Source organism: Chiloscyllium punctatum, chromosome 15, assembly GCF_047496795.1.
Source record: "Chiloscyllium punctatum isolate Juve2018m chromosome 15, sChiPun1.3, whole genome shotgun sequence".
NCBI lineage: Eukaryota > Metazoa > Chordata > Chondrichthyes > Orectolobiformes > Hemiscylliidae > Chiloscyllium > Chiloscyllium punctatum.
This window is the reverse complement of record NC_092753.1, coordinates 61639944-61661010: the sequence shown is the minus strand read 5'-3', so window position 1 is coordinate 61661010 and position 21067 is coordinate 61639944. Positions and strand designations below refer to the sequence as shown.

The following is a 21067-nucleotide window of genomic DNA, read 5'->3' as shown; positions in this document are numbered from 1 at the left end:
AATAAGTGGTTGGGCAGCTGCATCACTCGTGGAATATCTACATTACACCTGCTTGAAACAACTAGCAAAGTTAGGGTCTGGGCTACTTTCTTGAAATATTTTGAGAGGGTCTCGCCCGGTTCATAACACTGTAAAACAGCAATTTATTCGTTGTTACATTTTAATGTACAGTATTGTTCATACAGCATTGCTCATACTGTGATCCCTGTACATTTCAAGACCAACAGAGATTGTGTGACTGCTTTGTGGAGCACCTCCATTCAGCCTACAAGCATGACCCTGAGATTCCAATCACCTATCATTTCAATTGACCTTCCAACAGCACTCTGATCTTTCTGTCCTAGGCATTTTACAAAGGAAAAAAGGAACAGTCGTCCACTTTTTGATTTGGCAATCTGCAACCTTCTGTATACAATATTAACAATTTCAAATCCCAATCTCAATCATTTGTTTTTGTTTTTTACTCTTGTAGTTTTGAAGTTTCCATTTGTTTTAGAATGGCAACAGTTTTTGATTCTGTTGTTTCCATTGATATTGCTAAGACTTCTGTTCTTCACTTGTCCTCTTACCATCTCACTTTGTACTAACAACATTTTGTACCATCGTTACGTCTCTTGTCTTCTACACTGTCACAGATTTTCTTCCTACTTCCCCCTTTCTCTGCCTGTGATTTTTCTTAACCTGCTACACCTCTCTACAATGGCAAATGAAGAAGTTTCTCTTTCTAAAGACCAAAAGAACTGCAGATGCTGTGAATCAGAAACGAAAACAGAAGTTGCTGGAAAAGCTCAGCAGGTCTGGCAGCATCTGTGAAGAGAGATCAAAGTTAATATTTCAGGTCTGGTGACCATTTCTCAGTTCTAAGGAAGGTCACCAGACCCGAAATATTAATTTTTGATTTCACATATACTGCCAGACCAGCTGAGCTTTTCCAGCAACTTCTGTTTTAGTCCTTCTTTCTCGCTGTTTCCCTTAACTTATAGTTTTCTTTTTATCTTCAGATGCTGAACCAATTTTGTTTTTTACTGTCATGGTTGAATCTGACTCCCCTTAGACACAGACAGTACATTCCAGATCCTTAACACTTGTTATTTAAGTACATTTTAAGTGATGTTGTCTTTGATTCTTTTGCCATTTGTTCTTGTGGAGTATTCCTGTTCCTATGTAATATTCATATGCTCCATCTTAACCTTGCATGCTTAGCATTTTTGAGCTTCAAACACCATCTCACACCTTGCATAATAAAGTTAATTCTTCATCAATAACAGCCACATCAGTGAAACAGATTGCATTCACTCATTGATATATTCTCTTTTCTGTTGCAGGAGAACGTGACACACAACTGGAGGCAGCAGTTATTAACAAGAGTGGGAAATGTGCACATATTATTTAATATACGTGGAGGAGACAGTGCAAGTCATTCTGGGAGGTAACATTGCTGGTATCTGGTTTTGTGCTGCCTTGTTCTGCTGAAGGGATAGAAATTTGCCAAACCATGTGATGCAATCTGTTTGGGTAGTGTGACTATCAAGGTTCAATATCCAGTCATGTGTGCGAAGTGTGAAACGACAGTAGTGTTATGTGATGTGAAGCTTTAAGTGTGAGCTCTGAGTCGTACTTGATGGATTTTTGATAGATGACTGACAGGGGTGTGTTGCATTGAGCAATATCTGAAGCTAGTGGTTCAGTTGATGGTAGATGGTGTTTGAAGTTACTCTCACTGATATTGACCAAGTGTTAGGTCATTAAACATTTAATACCATTTCATTTAAGTCTCAGTCAATGAGTACCACAGCTATCTGAAAATTTCTGAAAATTTAATCAGCCTCATGACACCACATGGATAAAACACATTTTTACTCCTTACCAACACATCCAAGTCAGCTGACATTTTCCAATGTTACCATCCTCCCATTCTTGTGTCTCGGCTGAAGAATGTTTTCCAGGACCTGCTCAAACCACAATGCGCCTGTCCTGTAAGTGATGCAGCTAGCATTAATTAATGCAGGCTAGCTTTAATTGGTGCTGCATCTCTTACCAAGGCATGCAGTCATGCAGCAGAATGGTTAGAGCTAACTGGATTGCCAGTTGTAAATTACTAGGCTTAAAGTTGCCATGTTTGCTATACCAGGAACAATAGGTAAAATTTAAACCTGCACCAGGTTCCTAATGTCTTTTTCAAGGAGGGATGGCATCAGATTTGGTCCCCAAGGTTTCTGACCCACTTTGTAGTTTTATACAAACAGTCATCCCATTTAGTTTTGTAGTCCATATAAAGTAAATTGCCTCCTTTTCCTTTAGTAATCACAGTTGGGAGGTCATGTTGTGGCTGTACAAGACATTGGTTAGGTCACTTTCGGAATAATGTTTGCAGGTCTGTTCTCCCTCCATTGGAAGGATGCTGTGAAACTTGAATGGATTCAGAAAAGATTTACAAGGATGTTGCCAGGGTTGGACGGTTTGAGGTATAGGGAAAGGCTGAATAAGCTGGGGCTGTTTTCCCTGGAGTGTCAGAGGCTGAGGGGTGACCTAGACTTCCATAAAATCATGAGGGACATGGATAGGGTAAATAGACAAGGTATTTTCCCTGGGGTGGGGTGTCCAGAACGAGTGGGCATAAGTTTAGGGTGAGGGGGCAAGATTTAAAAGGGATCTAAGGGGCATATTTTTCATGCAGAGGCTGGTGTGTATATGGAATGAGCTTCCAGAGGAAGTAGTGAAGGCTGGTACAATTATAACATTTAAAAGACATCTGGATAGGTATATGAATAGGAGGGGTTTACAGGGTTATGGGCCAGGTACTGACAAATTGGACTAGATTAGTTTACGCTATCTGGTTGCTATGGATGAGTTGGACCGAATGGTCTGTTTCAGTGCTGTACGTCTCTTGACGATCTATTTATCAAATCTCCAAACTTCTGTTTAATGTCTATAAAGGACGAAATTCAAAGAACAAGACCTATCAGAGCTTTGAATGTAATAAGTTGGTAAATAGCTGGTAATAGCAGATGATATTGTTTGAATAACTGAATAAATTGCATGAAAAATGAAGTTAATGATTGGAAGAATGTACATTCTCATTAAGTATAATTTTTAATATTTCTTTTGGATTTCAGGAATGTACCTAAAACCACCTTCATATAATATTTATATTTTTTTTACTCATTGAGTCATAGAGATGTACAGCATGGAAACAGACCCTTCGGTCCAACCCATCCATGCCAACCAGATATCCTAACCCAATCTAGTCCCACCACTTCCTCTGGCAGCTCATTCCATATGTGTACCAGCCTCTGTGTGAAAAAGTTGCCCTGTAGGTTTGTTTTATATCTTTCCCCCTCACCCTAAACCTATGCCCTCTAGTTCTGGACTCCCTGACCCCAGGGAAAAGACTTTGCCTATTTACCCTATCCATGCCCCTCATAATTTTGTAAACCTCTATAAGGTCACCCCTCAGCCTCCGACGCTCCAGGGAAAACAGCCCGAGCCTGTTCAGCCCCTCCCTATAGCTCAAATCCTCCAACCATGGCAACATTCTTGTAAATCTTTTCTGAACCCTTTCAAGTTTCACAACATCTTTCCGATAGGAAGGACACCAGAATTGCATGCGATATTCCAATGGTGGGCTAACCAATGTCCTGTACAGCCGTAACATGACCTCCCAACTCCTGTACTCAATACTCTGACCAATAAAGGAAAGCATACTGAACACCTTCTTCACTATCACTGCGACTCCACTTTCAAGTAGCTATGAATCTGCACTCCAAGGTCTCTTTGTTCAGCAACAGTGTTGATGGGCGATACAGTGGCACAGTGGTTAGCACTGTTGCTTCACAGCGCCAGAGACCCGGGTTCAATTCCCGCCTCAGGCGACTGACTGTGTGGAGTTTGCACGTTCTCCCCGTGTCTGCGTGGGTTTCCTCCGGGTGCTCCGGTTTCCTCTCAGTCCTAAAGATGTGCAGGTCAGGTGAATTGGCCATGTTAAATTGCCCATAGTGTTAGGTAAGGGGTAAATGTAGGGGTATGGGTGGGTTGCGCTTCGGCGGGTCGGTGTGGACTTCTTGGGCCGAAGGGCCTGTTTCCACACTGTAATGTAATCTAAACTCCCTAGGACCTTACCATTAAGTGTATAAGTCCTGCTAAGATTGCTTTCAGTAACTGGATTACAATATCGCCACCTGGACCAGCATTTATTGCCCATTTCTAATTGCCCAGAGGACAATTAAGAATCGGCCATATAGCTGTGGGTCTGGAGTCACATGTTGGCCAGACCAGGTAAAGATGGCACTGTCCTTCCCTAAATGACATTGTTGAGCAATGATTTAAATGGTAGTTGAACAATTAATACCGTCTCTAAATTTTACGTATTAAGAAGCTCTCATATAATTTATTGTCATTTTATTTTTACTTCACTTAAATTTATGTCAATGCACATCCAAACACTTGGATAGCACAAAAAGATTCAGCCTTGCTGACAGCCTTGTATGAAGTTATTCAGAATGTCATCATTTGACATGCCAATCACAGTTGAATTCAGTTTAGCAGATTTGGAGAAATTGTTCAATGTCAACTCAAAGTACATAAATACCAAACAGTTTAACATTGTTTGTACGTGGGGGAAAGTGGTGTTGTAATGTTAGAGGTATATTAATTCAGAGGCCCTGACCAATGCTCCAAGGCCAAGTTAAGTTTCTACCCTAGCAGCTAATGGAATTAAAATTCAACTCATTAATTAATCTGAATTTAAAGCTAGTCCAAGTGTCTGGATTGTCATCTCCTTGTTCACTAATGCTGTGTCTACCTAGTCTGGCCTACCTGTGACCCAAGATCCCAAGTAACTGACTCTTAACTGCCCTTTGTGATGACCTTTACTGTACCAAATTGGATGGACTGCTCATCATTGTCATAGGCACCAGGAATGACAGTGGTACAGTGTGTACTTGTACACATCTTGTATGGCATTACCACTGTGCTAAATGGAATAGATTTCGAATACATCTAGCAGTTCAAAACTGGCATCCATGAGGTGGTGTAGGCCATCAACTACATTCACTGTAAATTTTTTCTCAGGTCTGCGCATGTCGGTGACTTCTGAAACCATATGTTAATACATTGGCATGTTGACAGGTGTGTGTGTTCCTTCAGAACAGCTGCACTGCCACACAGCATAGATGAAGATTGGCCATCAACTTGAGCAGAATTGAAATCCATCACAGTCTACAAATTCAAAGCGTCTTATATCCCACACTCCACCGTTACCATCCTAGGTATCAACCCTGATTCAATAAGGAGCAAGAAAATGTGCTGGCAGCATCACTAGGCATACCTAAATATGAGGTGATGAAAGTAAGTATTAGACAGCATGCATGCTTAAAAAAAGTATGTGATAGAAAAAAGTGATCACACAATGGTGATTGACTATTAAACAACTGACCATAGAAGGAGTCTCCACAAACATTCCCACCCTCAATGATGGTTTTGCCCAGCACATCAGAACAGAAGACAAGACTGAAGCATTTTCAACTATCTTCAACCAGTCATGATGAGCAGGTTTTGGCCCCCAAAGGCCATTTTCCAAACACATTAACACACCCTATGTGATGTTGAGGAATAGTTGAAGACACTTGATACAGCAAAATGTATGGATCCTGACAGCATCTCTGTCGTAATCCTAAAGACTTGTGCTCCAGAACCAACTGTACCCCTAGCCAAACTGAACCATACTGCTACACATGGGCTTACAATATAGAAATTTGCAAGTATATCCTTCCTCAAAAAGCAAGACAAATTCAATCTATCAAATTCCCATCCCATTAGATTGCTCTCAACTATCGTAAAATGTGTGAAAGATATGCTTTGTGCTATACCGAACAACAACATTTTTACTGATACTTAGTTTCGGTTCCACTTGGGTTCCCTCAACTGCAGACATGATCACAGAGATAGAATGAGAGTACTTTTATCATCAATGCGGTATTTGTCCAAGTGGCACAAGCGAAATTGCATTTAAACTAATAGCAATCAAGAAGAAGACTTTCCAATAACTGAAGTTTTACTTAACACAAAAAAGAATGGTTATGGTTGTTGAAGGTCAACATCTCAGCTCAAAACAGGTTGCAGGAGTAGCTCAATTGTTACACCATATGGTCTGAAGAGTGGAATTTGCTGATGATTGTACAACATTCAATACATTTATGGCTCATCGGATACTGAAGCTTTCCCTCTATCTCAGACACCTCCCCCCCCTTTCTTAACCTCTTCGTTTCCATCTTTGGCAACAGTTTATGGACTGACATTTCCTATAAACCCAGACTCCAACAACTACCTGGACTACACCTCCTTCCAACCAGTATCCTGCAAAAACTCCATCCAGTTTTCCCAATTCTTCCATCTCTGTCATATCTGCTCTCAAGCACTTCCAAGCATGCCAGATGTCCACTTATTTTAAACAAGTATTTCCCCCCCCCCCTCTGTCTTCCAGACAACCCTCCACCAAATCGCCGCCATTCCCTGCTCCACTGTTCTAAGTCATCCTTCCTTCCAAACATAATAAAATACAGGATCCCCTTTGTCATCACTTTCCACACCACTAACCTCCACATAGTTTTCTGCATCTGGTGCTCCCAATGTGGTCTTCTCTACATTAATGAGACTGAATGTGAAATAAGGGAGCACTTCGCTGAAATTCTTAGCCGGGCCCGTAAAGAACAGCCTGACCTCCCGGTCACCAACCATTTCAATTCCCCTTCCCAGTCCGTCTCAGACATGTCCACCCTTGGTCTCCTCCGTTGCCACAGTGAATCAGACCATAAATTGGGAGAACAACGCCTTAAGGAAATCATGTTTCACAAACTTGATTGAGTTTTTTGAAGTAACAAAGAGGATTGATGAGGGCAGAGAGGTGGATGTGATCTATGTGGACTTCAGTAAGGCATTCAACAAGGTTCCCCATGGGAGACTGGTTAGCAAGGTTAGATCTCATGGAATACAAGAAGAACTACCCATTTGGATATTGAACCGGCTCAAAGGTAGAAGAAGAAAGAGGGTGGTGGTGGAGGGTTGGTTTTCAGACTGGAGGCCTGTGACCAGTGGAGTGCCACAAGAATCGGTGCTGGGTCCACTACTTTTCATCATTTACACAAATGATTTGGATGTCAATATAGGAGGTAGAGTTAGTAAGTTTGCAGATGACACCAAAATTGGAAGTGTAGTAGACAGCAAAGAAGGTTACCTCAGATTACAGCGGGATTTTGATCAGATGGGCAGTCGGCTGAGAAGTGGCAGATGCAGTTTAATGCAGATAAATGCATGGTGCTGCATTTTGGGAAAGCAAATCTAAGCAGGACTTATACACTTAATGGTAAGGTCCTCGGGAGTGTTGCTGAACAAAGAGATCTTGGAGTGCAGGTTCATAGCTCCTTGAAAGTGGAGTCGCAGATAGATAGGATAGTGAAGAATATTGAGTGCAGGAGTTGAGAGGTCATGTTGCGGCTGTACCGGACATTGGTCAGGCCACTTTAGGAATATTGTGTGCAATTCTGGTTCCTTCCTGTTGAAAAGATGTGAAAGTTGAAAGGATTCAAAAAAGATTTACAAGGATCTTGCCAGGATTGGAGAATTTGAGCTATAGGAAGAGGTTGAGTAGGCTGGGGCTGTTTTCCCTGGAGCAGCGGAGGCTGAGGGGTGACCTTATAGAGGTTTATCAAATGATGAGGGGCATGGATAGGACAAATAGACAAGGACTTTTCCCTGGGGTGGGGGAATCCAGAACTAGAGGGTATAGTTAGGGTGAGAGAGAAAAGATATAAAAGAGACCTACGGGGCAGCTTTATCACGCAGAGGGTGGTACGTGTATGGAATAAGTTGCCAGAGGAAATGGTGGAGGCTAGTACAATTGCAACATTTAAGAGGCATTTGGATGGGTACATGAATAGAAAGGGTTTGGATGGATATGGACAAGGTGCTGGCAGGTGGGACTAGATTGGGTTGGGATACCTAGTCGGCATGGACGAGTTGGACCAAAGGGTCTGTTTCCATGCTGTACGTCTCTATGACTATGACTCTATCTTCCGCTTGGGCAACCTATAGCCCGGAGAACTCAACATTGATTCTCCGATTTCAAACCACTCATTCCTTGACTCCCTTTCTAGCCTCTCCTCCTCCCTTCTATTCCACCTACCAACCCTTGCAGCTACCAACCAGATTCATTCCTCCCATTGACCAACCAGGTCATACCCACCACCTGTAATCACCTATCACTACAGCCCCATTTCGCTTCTCTTTCTACCCAAAACTGGCCTTATCTGCAGCTCTCCCACCCAAGTTTCCATTCCTGAAGAATGGTTATATCTGAAATGTTGACTTTGATACTGCCTGGCTTGCTGTGTTCTTCTAGCCTACTGCCTGTCCACCTGCAGCAAAACCTGGATGAAATTCAAGCTTGGGCTGACAAATAGTAAGCAATATTCACACCACACAAGGCAATTACCGATGAAAGAGAATCTAATCATCTCCTTTTGACATTCAACATCATAATATAGAGGATTCAACAATGGCAAACATTCTCCGGGTAACTATTGAACAGAAACTGAGACTGTACTAAATAGCCGTTAAATACAATGGTCACAAAAGCAGGTCAGAAAATGAGAATCCTCAGTGAGTAACTCATTTCCTGTCTTCCCACCGCCTGTCCACAATTTACAAGGCACAAACCATTTGTCTGGATGATGCAGCTCCAACAATACTCAGGCAATCCACTTGACTGGTACCAGTTTTATCACCTCAAAAATTCACTCCATCCATATTGGCAGTGCACCTATTTAAGTGTAATGGTTGAAAACTGATAAAACAAACAAAAATGTTAATGAGGAGTGAGCATTGCTGGTAAGGCCAGCATTTATTGCCCATCTCTAATTGGACTGGAGAGGGTAACAGTGAGTCCCCTTTTACCTCTGTGGTCCCTGGGGTGCAGTTAAACCTACATTGTTGTAAGGTTGAAAGTCCAGATTTTTGTCCCAGCACCCAGTGAACAAACAACAGAAGGTACAACAAGGAGAAGGTCTCCCTGAGAAGGCGAGACCAAGAAGAAACAAGAAGTCAGTTTGTCAGGATAATGAATTACCAATGGTGCGAAATTTAGAGAATCCTTATAGTGTGGAAACTGGCCATTTGGCCCATCAGGTCTGCACCAACTGTCCAAAGAGCAACACACCCAGAGCCATACTCTATTCTGTCACCTTGCCTATACCATGGCCAATCCATCCAACCTGCATATCTTTGGACTGTGGGAAGAAACTGGAGCACACAAGGAAGCCCATGCAAACTCCACACAGTCACCCAAGGTCAGCATTGAACCCAGATCCCTGGTGCTGTGAGGCAGCAGTGCAAACCATTCAGCCACCGTGCTGTCCTTGTATGCAAGTAACTTGGCAGGTGCTCCGTACCAAAAGTATGCAAAAGCTATTGTTTGATTACTGTTTAGTTGTTGTATAATCACATCAAAAAATTCATCTCACTAAATGCCTATCATCCTATAAAAGCATCACTTTGATTTGCCAAGGTAGAAATGGGATAGCTACTCACTGACAAGGGCTGTTCCCCTCCATGCATGGTAATGATCACCTTACGTATTTCCACCACATGAAATCAGAACCATTGAGGCACACACTAAACTGTGGAGCACATCATCGAACTCCCAAAGTAGAAGTTAGTAATAAGGTTCAATCAGTACCTCCTGTGGTTCAGAGGACACTTTGTGAGGAGAAGGAAGGGAAGAAAGTAACTGCAACTATCGCAGTCTTGTAAAAGTCACAGTCTAATCTGTCTCTAGTGCAATGACAGTGAGAAAACCAGGCAACTAAATACTGCTATGTCACTACCTCTAACGTTGACATACAGGCAAATAAATAGGCATAGAGTTGTACAGCATGGAAACAAACTTTTCGGTCCAACATGCCATGTTGAAGTTGCACAGGACATTGGTGAGGACTCTTCTGGAATACTGCGTCCAGTTCTGGTTGCCCAGTTTTAGGATGGATATTATTAAGCTGGAGGGGATACAAAAGAGATTTCCTAGGATGTTCTCAGGTCTGGAAGGTTTGTGTTATAAAGAAAGGCTGATAGGCTAGGATTTTTTTCACTGGAATGTTGGAGATTGAGAGTCAACTTTATTGAAGTTTATAAAATAATGAGGGGATATAGATAGAGTTCATGGTAGTCTTTTTCTTAGGATGGGGGATTTTCAAGACTCGGGGCACATTTTTAAGGTGAGAGTAGAGAGATTTAAAAAAAGACATACGAGGCAAATCTTTTAAACTGGATGGTGCATGTATGGAATGAACTTTTTTGAGGAAGTGGTACAATGTTTAAGAGACATTTTGATAAGTACATGAATAGAAAAGGTTTGGAGGGATATGTTGCAGGGGAAATTTCGTCTGGGATTATGTTTGGCCCTGAATAGTTGGACCAAAGGGTCAGTTCTGTGCTGTATGACTCTGTGACTGTGTCCATGCCAAACAAGTTTCCCAAAATAAAACTAATCCTACTTGCCTGGTTTTGGCCCATATTCCTCTAAAACTTTCCTATTCATCCATCTATCCAAATGTCTTCTAAATGTTGCAACTGTATCTGCATACACTTCCTCTGGCAGTTTATTTCACATATGAACCACCCTCTGTGTGAACAGGTTGCCCCTCAGGTCACTTTTAAATCTTTCTCCAATAACCTTAAAAATGTGCCCCCTGATTATGAAAACCCCCACCCTCAGGAAATGGCCTTTGCTGTTCACCTTATCTATACCCCTCATGTTTTCATGAGCCTCTATAAGCTCACCCGAACCTCCTATGCTCCAGTGAAAAAATTCTCAGCTTATCCAGCCTCCCCTTACAAAACAAACCCTCTATTCCTGGCAACATCCTGGTCAATCTTTCCTATTTAATAGTATCCTTTCTATAACAGGGCAACTAGTACTTCAAAAGTGGCCTCACCAATGTCCTGTACATTCTCAACATGACGTTCCAACAACTATAATTATTGGTCTGACCAATGAAGGCAAGCGCCTTCTTAACCATCCCGCCTACCTATAATGCAAGTTTCAAATATCTATGAAACTGACCCCTCAGTCTCTGTTCAACAGCATTACACATGAATTGGATAGTCCTGCCCTTGTTTGCTTTACCAAAATGTAATACTCTACATTTATCCAAATTAAACTCTATCCACCACACCTCAGCCCATTGCTTCAACTAATCAAGATCTGTTTGTGATCTTAGATAACCTTCAATGTCAACTATATCATCAATTTTGGTGTCATCTGTAAGCTTATTAATCATTCCTCTTAAATTCTCATCCAAATCATATCTACAAATGACAAACAACATTGGACCCAGCCTGATCCCTGCAGAACATCACTGGTACAGGCCTCTCATGTGAAAACCAACCCTCTTCCACCACCACCTTCTGTCTCCTACCATCAAGCCAATTTTGTATCCAATTGACAAGCTGACCCTGAATCTGGTGAACTGATCCTTCGTTGAAGGCTCAGAAATGTTCAAATCAATTTGAGGAAATCATTTTAGAGGTGTCCAAATAAGTTTGTTAATACAAACTATCTCACTAAGCCTGCTTCTTATCTGAATTTGCATTGGAAGGGAAAGGCCACCTTGAATATAACAATAGTGCATTTGTGTTGGAATTGCTCAATGTGTTTAATATACTGCCAATTTGCCTTTTACAGCATGCGCAACAAATTTACATATAACTAATACATTAGTACAAATAAGCATTGCTTTGATCTTCATAACTTTTGGATTCCCAAACTATTTGCTAACTTCAGTTTCCTCTATTTTGGGTACTTGGCAATTTCAACTTATGAAGCTTGGCAATGACAGATAAGGTTGCAGATCATTCCTTTCTATTGGTCTTGTCTGAGATCAGGCTCTAAAACCTATCGATTTGTTGTGTTTCATAATACGTAGATATCTTAAATACTTCACGATAGGAGAGGATGACATCAGGATATTAGTGAGAAAGCAGCTGGCTTTGTAAGAGGATGTAGTGGCACCCATATTTATGGGAATGAAGAATAACAAGAACCAGAAAACTTTGGTTCGGCATTGTTTGTAGGTTCCCTAAAAGTAGTTAGATTGTTTGACAGAGCATTAGTCGAGGAACTGTCGGTATATGTAACAAACAAAACACAATAATTGTGGAAGACTTTTAATCTTCACAGAGAATGGCACAATCAAATTGGAAGGAATGACCTAGAGATGAGTTGATAGAATGCTTTTGTGACTGTCTCCTGAACCAACACATCGTGGTACTGATTAGGAAACCTATCTTAAATCTAACATTGCATAATAAAATCGTGTTAATTAAAAGTGTCGCAGCAAAAGATCCATTGGGAAATAGTAACCATAATACTCTTGAATTTTATGTTAAGTTGGCAATTCCAGTCACAAATCTTAATCTTAAACCTCAAGCTAGCTACAGAGGATTCAGGGGAGAAATGGTTATGATTTACTTGATAAATAAACAAATGTATGGCAGGAAATGAAAAATGGGAAATATTTAAATAACTCCCATCATCAAGTTACCTTTTATGTACATGTGCATAATACTTCACAAACTGGTGCAGCACTGCTGCCTCACTACCCAGGTTCAATTCCACTTTTAGGATGACTGTGTGGCGTTTACAGATTCTTGCTGTGTCTACATGGGTTTCTCAGGATGCACCCACAATCCAAGATGAATTAGCTTAGATGAATTAGCCATGGGAAAAGCAAGGTTACAGGAATAGTGTAGTGGGGTGTGCCTGGTTATGAGATTCTTTAGAAGATCAATGTGAACTTGATGTGCTGAGTGGCCTGCTTCCACACTGGAGATTCTATGATACTGATCCAGTTTCCTGAGAATCAGTCTCAGATTAAACAGAACCTGTGATACTCTTGTTTATATTTGTCAGCCAGGGCTGCCTGATTGGATCAATTTAACAGCCCCAGTCAGGGAACTCACATTCTATAAGGTCCACCTGGCTATCTTTGTTACAGTCTTTATAGATACAAGTAAAACATTCAACAAAAGTACATTTGGTTGAAAAGAAATACTCAGGAAGAAAGAACAACCAGTAGTTCATTCAGAAGTTAAGAAACAATTAGATTAAAAGAAGAACAATGTTGCAAATAATAATAACAATCTGAAGTGTGGGAGTGCATTAGAAATTAGTAGAGGGTCATCACAAGATTGATAAAAAAGGAACAAATAGAATATGATAGTAAACGGAATAGAAATATGAAAATAGAATGTAGAGCTTTTATAGAGTCATACAGCGTGAAACAGATCCTTCAACCTAACCAGTCCATGCTGACCATAATCCTAAACTAAACAATACACGAAGGTCTGTGTGATGAAAGCAAGCATGTTAAATATCTTAACCTATCTATATGTGATATAAACTTGAAAGAATTATGTACTTGTACCCCTAGGTCTCTGTTCTACAACACTACCCAAGGACCTACTTTTAATTATATAAGTCCTATCCTTGTTTGTTTTACCAAAATGGAATACCTCACATTTATCCAAATTAACTTCCATTTGTCAGCCTTCAGTCCATTGATCAAGATCTCTTTGTAATCTAGATAACCTTCTTCACAGTCTACTGTACCAACAGTTTTTGTGTCATCTGCAAACACTCTAACCATGCCTTCAGTATTCTCGTTTAAATAATCTATGTAAATTACAAAAGTGGACCCAGCACCGATCGATGTGGAACGCTACTGGTCACAGGCCTCCCGTCTGATAAACCACCGTGCACTATCCCTTTGTATCCTGCCAATAAGCCAATTTTGTATCCAATTGGCAAGCGATCCCTGAATCCCATGTGATCTAACTTTACTAACTAGTCTACCATGTAGAACCTTGTCAAAAGCCTGTCTAAAGTCCATGTAATGTCTACTGCTCTTCTTCATTAATCTTGATGGTTACTTCCTCAAAAGACTCAATCAGGTTTGATTTCCCTCACAGAAACGCATGCTGACTATCCCTAATTATTCCTTGCCTCCAAATATTTATAAATCCTATCTTTCAGAATCACTTCCAACAACTTGGGGCGGCATGGTGGCTCAGTGACTATCACAGTGCCAGGGACCCGGGTTCAATTCCAGGGCGACTGTCAGTGTGGAATTAGCACATTCTCCCCGTGTCTGTGAGGGTTTCCTCCAGGTGCTCTGGTTTCCTCCCACAATCTAAAGATGTGCAGGTTAGTTGAATTGGCCATGCTAAATTGCCCATAGTGTTAGGTGAAGGAGTAAATGTAGGGGAATGGGTCTGGGTGGGTTGCCCTTTGGCGGGTCAGTGAGGACTTGTTGGGCCGAAGGGCCTGTTTCCACACTATAAGTAATCTAATTTAAGTAATCTAATCTAATGTTGCAGAAGATATGACAATTGGCCGCATGGTTGAGAGAGAAATATAAACCTGGAAATTGCAGACAAATATAATTGGCCTGGTGAAGTGTGTAGAAAGGTGGCAAATAAAACACAATCCAGAAAAGTGAGATAATACATATGGGGAGGTCAACAGGCAAGGAATACAAAATAAATGGTGGGTTACTGAGAAGTGTAAAGGGTCAGAGGGACCTTGGAATGCATGACTGCAGATCTCTGAAGATAAAAGAACAAGTAGATAAGATGAGGAAGAAAAAATACATAACCAACACATTAGAATCTCCTCAGGTGAGGACTGACTCTGAGTTGGCTGCCCACAGCCAGTGTACTGTGCACTAATAAATAAAAGGTGACTTAGTGATGTGATGCCGGCTTCTGTGCAGTTATTTCATATCTCATATTGTCACTTTGCCTCTTGATCTCCCTCTTATGAATGCCCCTACACTCTTTATCATTTGAGCCCTGTTGTCTCTATCTAATACGTGATTATTTTTTACTTATGACTAGAACCTCAATGTCTTTATCCATCCATTGTTCTCTAATCCTACCATCTTTATCTTTCACTCTAACAGGAACGTAATGACTCTGAACCTTTATAAGTCTCCCACTTATCTGACGTCCCTTTACCTGCAGATATTTGGAAGTTCTTGTCTCATACCATTAAAATTTGCTTTACTTTGATTAAAAACTTTATTTTTTTATGGCATGCTTATCCTTTTCCACAACTATTTTAAAACAAATAGAATTATGATCACTTGACCCAAAGTGTTCCCTACTATCATTTCAGTCACTTGCCCTGTCTTATTACCTAAGAGAAGGTCAAGTTTTGTTCCTTCCCTAGTGGTTACATTTACATATTGATAAAGAAAATTTTCTTGAACACATTTAAAACATTCTTCATCACCTAAACCTTTAACACTGTGATAGTCCCAGCCAATCTCTAGAAAATTAAAATGGGATACTATTACAACCTTATTCTTACACACATCTGAGATCTCTCAACATATTTGTTTCTCAATTTTCCTCTATGGATCTATTATACAATCCGATTGAGGTAATCATTCCTTCTTTACTTCTAATTTCAATCTATATATTTTCACTGGAAGATTTTCAGAAGTTTCGTTTGCAGTTAAAGCATTAATGTTTTCCTTAATCAAAAATGCCACTCCCCCTCCTCATGCTTCTCTTTCTGTATCTGCATGGTATTTGCCAGTGATATACTTGGACATGCAGATAGCTCTTTTATCTCAAAACTCTGCAAACTATAGCCATTTAGGTAATAATCATTTCCTATTTTTCCTGCCAAAATTGACAATTGCACATTTTCCCGCATTATAGTCCATTTACCAAATCCTTGCCCATTCACTTTATCTATTATCAACTATTTTAACGTAGTCTTAGCACAGATTTGTCTAACCATTTGTGTGAGGAGCCACATTTTAATATTTTTCACAATCAACGCACCAGTGCTTAAATTTCAGAAAGACAAGCTTCAGCACAATATGGAAGTTAAATTTCAAAATAAAAGTTGAGGTGTCAAGGAACCACACACTTCAAGCAAAAATTTTCAAAGCAATAAATTGATCAGTTTTAACAAGAGTTATCAATAACAAGGGGCATTTAAAAATGCCAGAAGATAATAGACTTAGCTAATACAACCTTTTTTGTCTTTAAGTGGCATACACTCCAAACTGTCCTTGCAGCATTTATCCAAGAATGGAGGACAGATGCAGGTTGGCTTTCAGTGTGGGTTTTCTTCTTCTAGCTTGACGTAATGGATGGGTTTTTGGTGAGAGGGGAGGATGGAGAAGTGTGTGTGCCTGTGTTCCATCAATCTGAGAGTTCCCTTTCACTTTGTCTTCTTCAGTCACTTTCACACTTGCTCCCTCTTTCACTCACACATACTTCCTCTCTGTCTTTTATTTTTTCTCACAATCATTTACACACTCAATCATACACCCTTTTCTAATTTTCATATCCTTTCACACACTTTCTCAAACATTCTGCCTTAAACATACTGTCAAATATACTTTTAAACACATTCACTAAATCTTGTTTACACACTCTTGAACTTACCCTCTCTCAAAATTATTTTTATTACTGTCACTCATTCTCAATCACACCCTCATGCTTGTATGCACTCAACTCACTCACATTCTCTTATTTGCTCGCTCACACATACTTCCTCAAGCACACTCTTTACATTCTTGCTCTCACATTCATATGTAAATCACAACACTTTTTTAAAAAGTTACATTCTCAGGTTAACTTTAACAATTGGTATGAGCCCACATAATGTGTTGAAGGTGTTCGCCCTGTATTCTGTTGTCTGTGCCATAATGTTTAGACTGATTCTAATCTGAGTTAACAGAGTTACATGGATACATGCAGTTTTTAAGCAAAGTACAATGTAACTCAGCAAGTACAAATTCACCCCACAAACGTATGTGTGTATGTGTGTGTGTCTGGGCTGGGGGATTGTGAGTGTCTGTCAGAGAGAATGTATATATGTATGTGTGAGTGTAAAGCAGTCGAAGTCTGTGAGAGAGTGCATGTGTGAGTGTGGGAGTGTGTGTGATGTCTGTGTGCGTGACTGTGTATAGGAGTGTCTGTGTGTGTGTGTAGCAGAGTGTGTAGGAGTGTCTGTATGTGTGTATAGTGCAATGGTGGTCACTTGTAGTGTGACATGAACTCAAGGTCCCGGTTGAGGCCCCCCCTTTGGGTACCAAACTTAGCTATCAACCTCTGCTCGGCCACGTTTTGCTGCTGCCTGTCCCGAAGTCTGCCTTGGAGGATGGTCACCTGAAGGTCTGAGGTCAATATCCTGGACCACTGAAATGTTCTCCAACTGGGAGGGAACACTCCTGTCTGTTAATTGTTGTGCAGTGCCCATTCATCTGTTGCAGTAGCCTCTGCTCGGTTTCACCAGTGTACCATGCCTCAGGGCATCCTTGCCTGCAGTGTATGAGATGAGCAACGTTGGCTGAGTCACATGAGTATCTGCCATGTACATGATGGGAGGTGTCCCCACGTGTAATGGTGATATCCATGTCCACACTCTGACACATCTTGCAGCGCCTACCGTGACAGGGTTGTATGGAGTTGTCCTGAAAGCCGGGAAGTTTGCTATGAACAATGGTATGTTTGAGGCTTGGTGGTTGTTTAAAGGCAAGCCGTGGAGGTGTGGGGAATGTTTTGGCGACGTGTTAATCCTCATTGATAATGTGTTGCAAGCCACAAAGAACATGGCATAGTTTTCCGGCTCCTGGGAAGTATTGGACAACGAAGGGTGCCCTGTTGGTTGCAACACCTGTCTGTCTCCTGAGGAGGTCATTACGGTTCCTTGCTGTGACACGTTGGAACTGGCGGTCGATGAGTTGAACATCGTACCCCATTTTTATGAGAGTATCCCTGAGTATTTCCAGGTGCCTGTCACATTCTTCCTCATCTGAACAGTATGTGTAGGGCTTGTCCGTAGGGAATGGCTGTTCTAATATGTTTTGGGTGGAAGCTGGAGAAGTGTAGCATTGTGAGGTTGTCTTTGGGTTTGCAGTAGAGTGTGATACTGAGGTGCCCATCCTTGATGGAGATGCATGTGTCCAAGAATAAGACAGATAGTAGAGAGTAGTCCATGGTGAGTTTGATGGTGGGATGAGACTTGTTGATATCACTGTGTAGTTTTATCAGCGACTCCTCGCCATGGGTCCAGAGGAAGAAAATGTCAGTGTACCTGGTTTTAATGTTAGTTGGAGGTCCTGCGGAGAGAGGAAGTCTTGTTTGAACTGGTGCGTAAAGGTGTTGGCATATTGGGGTGCAAGTTTCGTCCCCATGGCTGTTCCACGTGTCTGGATAAAGAACTGGTTGTCAAAGGTGAAGACATTATGATCGAGGATAAAGCGAATAAGTTGTAGGATGGTGTTCGGAGATTGGCAGTAGTTGGTGTTGAGTGCTGAAACATCCATTGTGATGAGGAATTTTCCTGGTTTGATTAGTCCGTGGGGCTGAATTTCTGTAAGAAATCCATAGTGTCACAAAAGAAGCTGGGGGTCCCCTGTACAATGAGTTTCAAGATGCCTTCGACATAGCCAGAGAGGTTCTCACACAGGGTCCCATTGCCAGATACGATAGGACGTCCTGGTGTATTAGCTTTTATGTATCTTTGGAAGGCAGGAGAAGTTGCCTACGCCTATGTGGGATGAGGGTGCGTAGGGAACTCTGAAGGACTTCATCCAGAGTCCTGATCAATGTGTTTAGTTCACGGTGTGCTCTTTGGTCAGATCAGCCGGTAGTTGCCTGTAGGGTTCCTGGTTGTTCTGTTGTCAGTACTCTTCCTTGCAGTAATCTGTTCTATTCTGAATGACGATGGCTCCTCCTTTATCTGCTGGTTTGATGACAATGTTGTGATTGGTTTTGAGAACATGGATGGCATTGCATTGTGAATGGGTGATGATTTGCTCTACCTTGTGAGTACAGCTGATGAAGCTGGCATTTAAAAATTTCCTGATGGTTTGAGCATACATGTCAAGCCCAGGGCAACGGCCCTCTGGTGGGGTCCAAGTTGACTCCTTCTTTGGTCACTTCTCTACGGATCCCTGTGATGACTGTTCCAGTTTGTCAGTAGGCTTGTTGGGATCACTGCTGGCACCTTGAAAGAGTTCCCAGAGTCTCATTTGTCTGATGAATTCCTCTGTGTCTGCTGCAAGAACCAAGGGGTCCATTTTGGTGGTGGGGCAGAAAATGAGACCCCTGCTCAGGACTTCAGTCTCTTCCAGTCGAAGGGTGTGGTCCGATAAGTTGACAATCAACTTCCCTGCAGTGATCCACTGTGGTGGCATCTCCAAATCATAAATAGGTTGTGACTTTACTCACTGGAAAGAAAAAAATAAGAAATTATCTCCATTGAAACAAATAGGAGACTTGACAGTGTAAATGTCAAGAAGACGCTTCCCCTCATGGAAAAATCTAGGATTGGAGGGCATTGTCTCAGTATAAAAGTGCACCAAGTGAGATGAGGAGGAATTTCTTCTTTCAGAAGGCTGATTATCTTTGGAACTGCTTGTCACAGAGAGCTGTGGGAGCAGAGTCCTTGTGTGTATTTAATGAGATAAATAGATTCTTGATCAGTTGGGGAATCGAGGATATAGGGAAAAGCACAGGAAAATGAAAATGAGGAATATCAGATCAGCTGCAATCTTAGTGAATGGCAGAGATGGTTTAAGGGGCCGAAAAGGCTATTCCTGTACCTAAATCTTAAGTCAGTCAGCAGAAATTTGGCAGATTGAATATAATGTGGAAAAATGTGAGGTTTTGCACTTTGGTTGGAAGAACAGAGCAACTGAATATTATTTAAACAGAGAACAGCTGCAGAAGTCTGCTGTACTGAGGGTTTACATTGATAAATCACAAAAAGTTAGCATCCACAGTCAGTGGGTAATGTGGAGAACGAAGGGACTGCTGGTCTTTATTTCAAAGGGAATAGATATAAAAATAGGGAAGTCTCGTTAAAACTGTGCAAGGCAATAATTGGACCTCACCTGGAATACTGTGAATGGTTTTGGTTCCCATACTAAGGAAAGATATATGGCATGTAGAACATCGCACGTAGAACAGTACAGCACAGGAACAGGCCCTTTGGCCTACCATGTTGGCACTGCCCATAATGCCATTTTAAACTAATTCCATCTCTATGGTCTGCATTTCTGTGTTTCCTGCTTGTTCATATGTCTGTCTAAATGCCTCTTAAATGTTGCTTTCTTATCTGCTTCTATCACCTCCCCTGGCAGTGTATTCCAGGCACTTACCACCTGTGGTAAGTGTGAAAAAATGTGCCTCGCACATCTCCTTTAAACATTTCCCTCTCTCTCCTTAAAACTATAGCCCTCAGTATTTTACATTTCCAACCTGGGAAAAAGACTCTGACTATCCATGCTCCCTGTAATTTTATGTACTTCTATCTGGTCATTTCTCAGCCTCTGATGCTCTAGCTTTGGAGATAGTGCCAAGAAGGTTCGCTTGATTGATCCAGAGTATGGAAGGATTTTCTTATGAAGAAAGGTTCAATAGGTAGGCCTGTACTCGTTGGGATTTAGGAAAATGAGAGGCAATATTATTAAAACTATAACATTCTGTTTTTCCCTGTAGGAGAGTCTTGAACCAGACCATAATCTCAGAGTAAGACCGAGATAGAGTCAGAGTCATACAGCACAAAAACAGATGCTTTGGTTCAATTCGTCGCGCCAACCAAACATTTCAATCTGACCTTGGTCCATTTGCCAGCATTTAGACCTCATACCGTTAAACCCTTCATCTTACTTAAATTTAATCTGTTTACATTTTATGTTTCTTCCAGATGTGGATAGCTTTAATCAAGATCTCTGCTGGAATGAAGGTAAGATCAACTCATTAAATAATTAGGCCAAATGGAGGAATGGTTTTCTCTGACGATAGCAAATCTTTACTGCAGAGGGCGGTCAAGGCTTGGTCATTAAGTGTATTTAAGGTTAAGACAGGCAAATGTTTATTCAATAGAAGATTCACAATTTATATAAAAAACGGCAACAGAGTTGCATTGAGGATTTTCAGATTGAATAGCAGAACAGACTTATTGAGGCACATGGCCTACATCTTG

General features: G+C 41.2%; 1 protein-coding gene across 2 annotated transcripts in view; it reads left to right on the top strand.

The window, feature by feature from the left end:
• The window catches only part of hsd3b1 (hydroxy-delta-5-steroid dehydrogenase, 3 beta- and steroid delta-isomerase 1), a 48996-nt gene that overhangs the window by 4534 nt on the left and 23395 nt on the right, over window positions 1–21067 (top strand). For both annotated transcript variants that reach the window (XM_072585271.1, XM_072585270.1), the window contains exons 3-4: window positions 1326–1429; window positions 20789–20827. In XM_072585271.1, the coding sequence (XP_072441372.1) occupies window positions 1375–1429; window positions 20789–20827 (94 nt within the window). In that variant the 5' untranslated portion in view covers window positions 1326–1374. The remainder of the gene's footprint in view (window positions 1–1325; window positions 1430–20788; window positions 20828–21067) is intronic.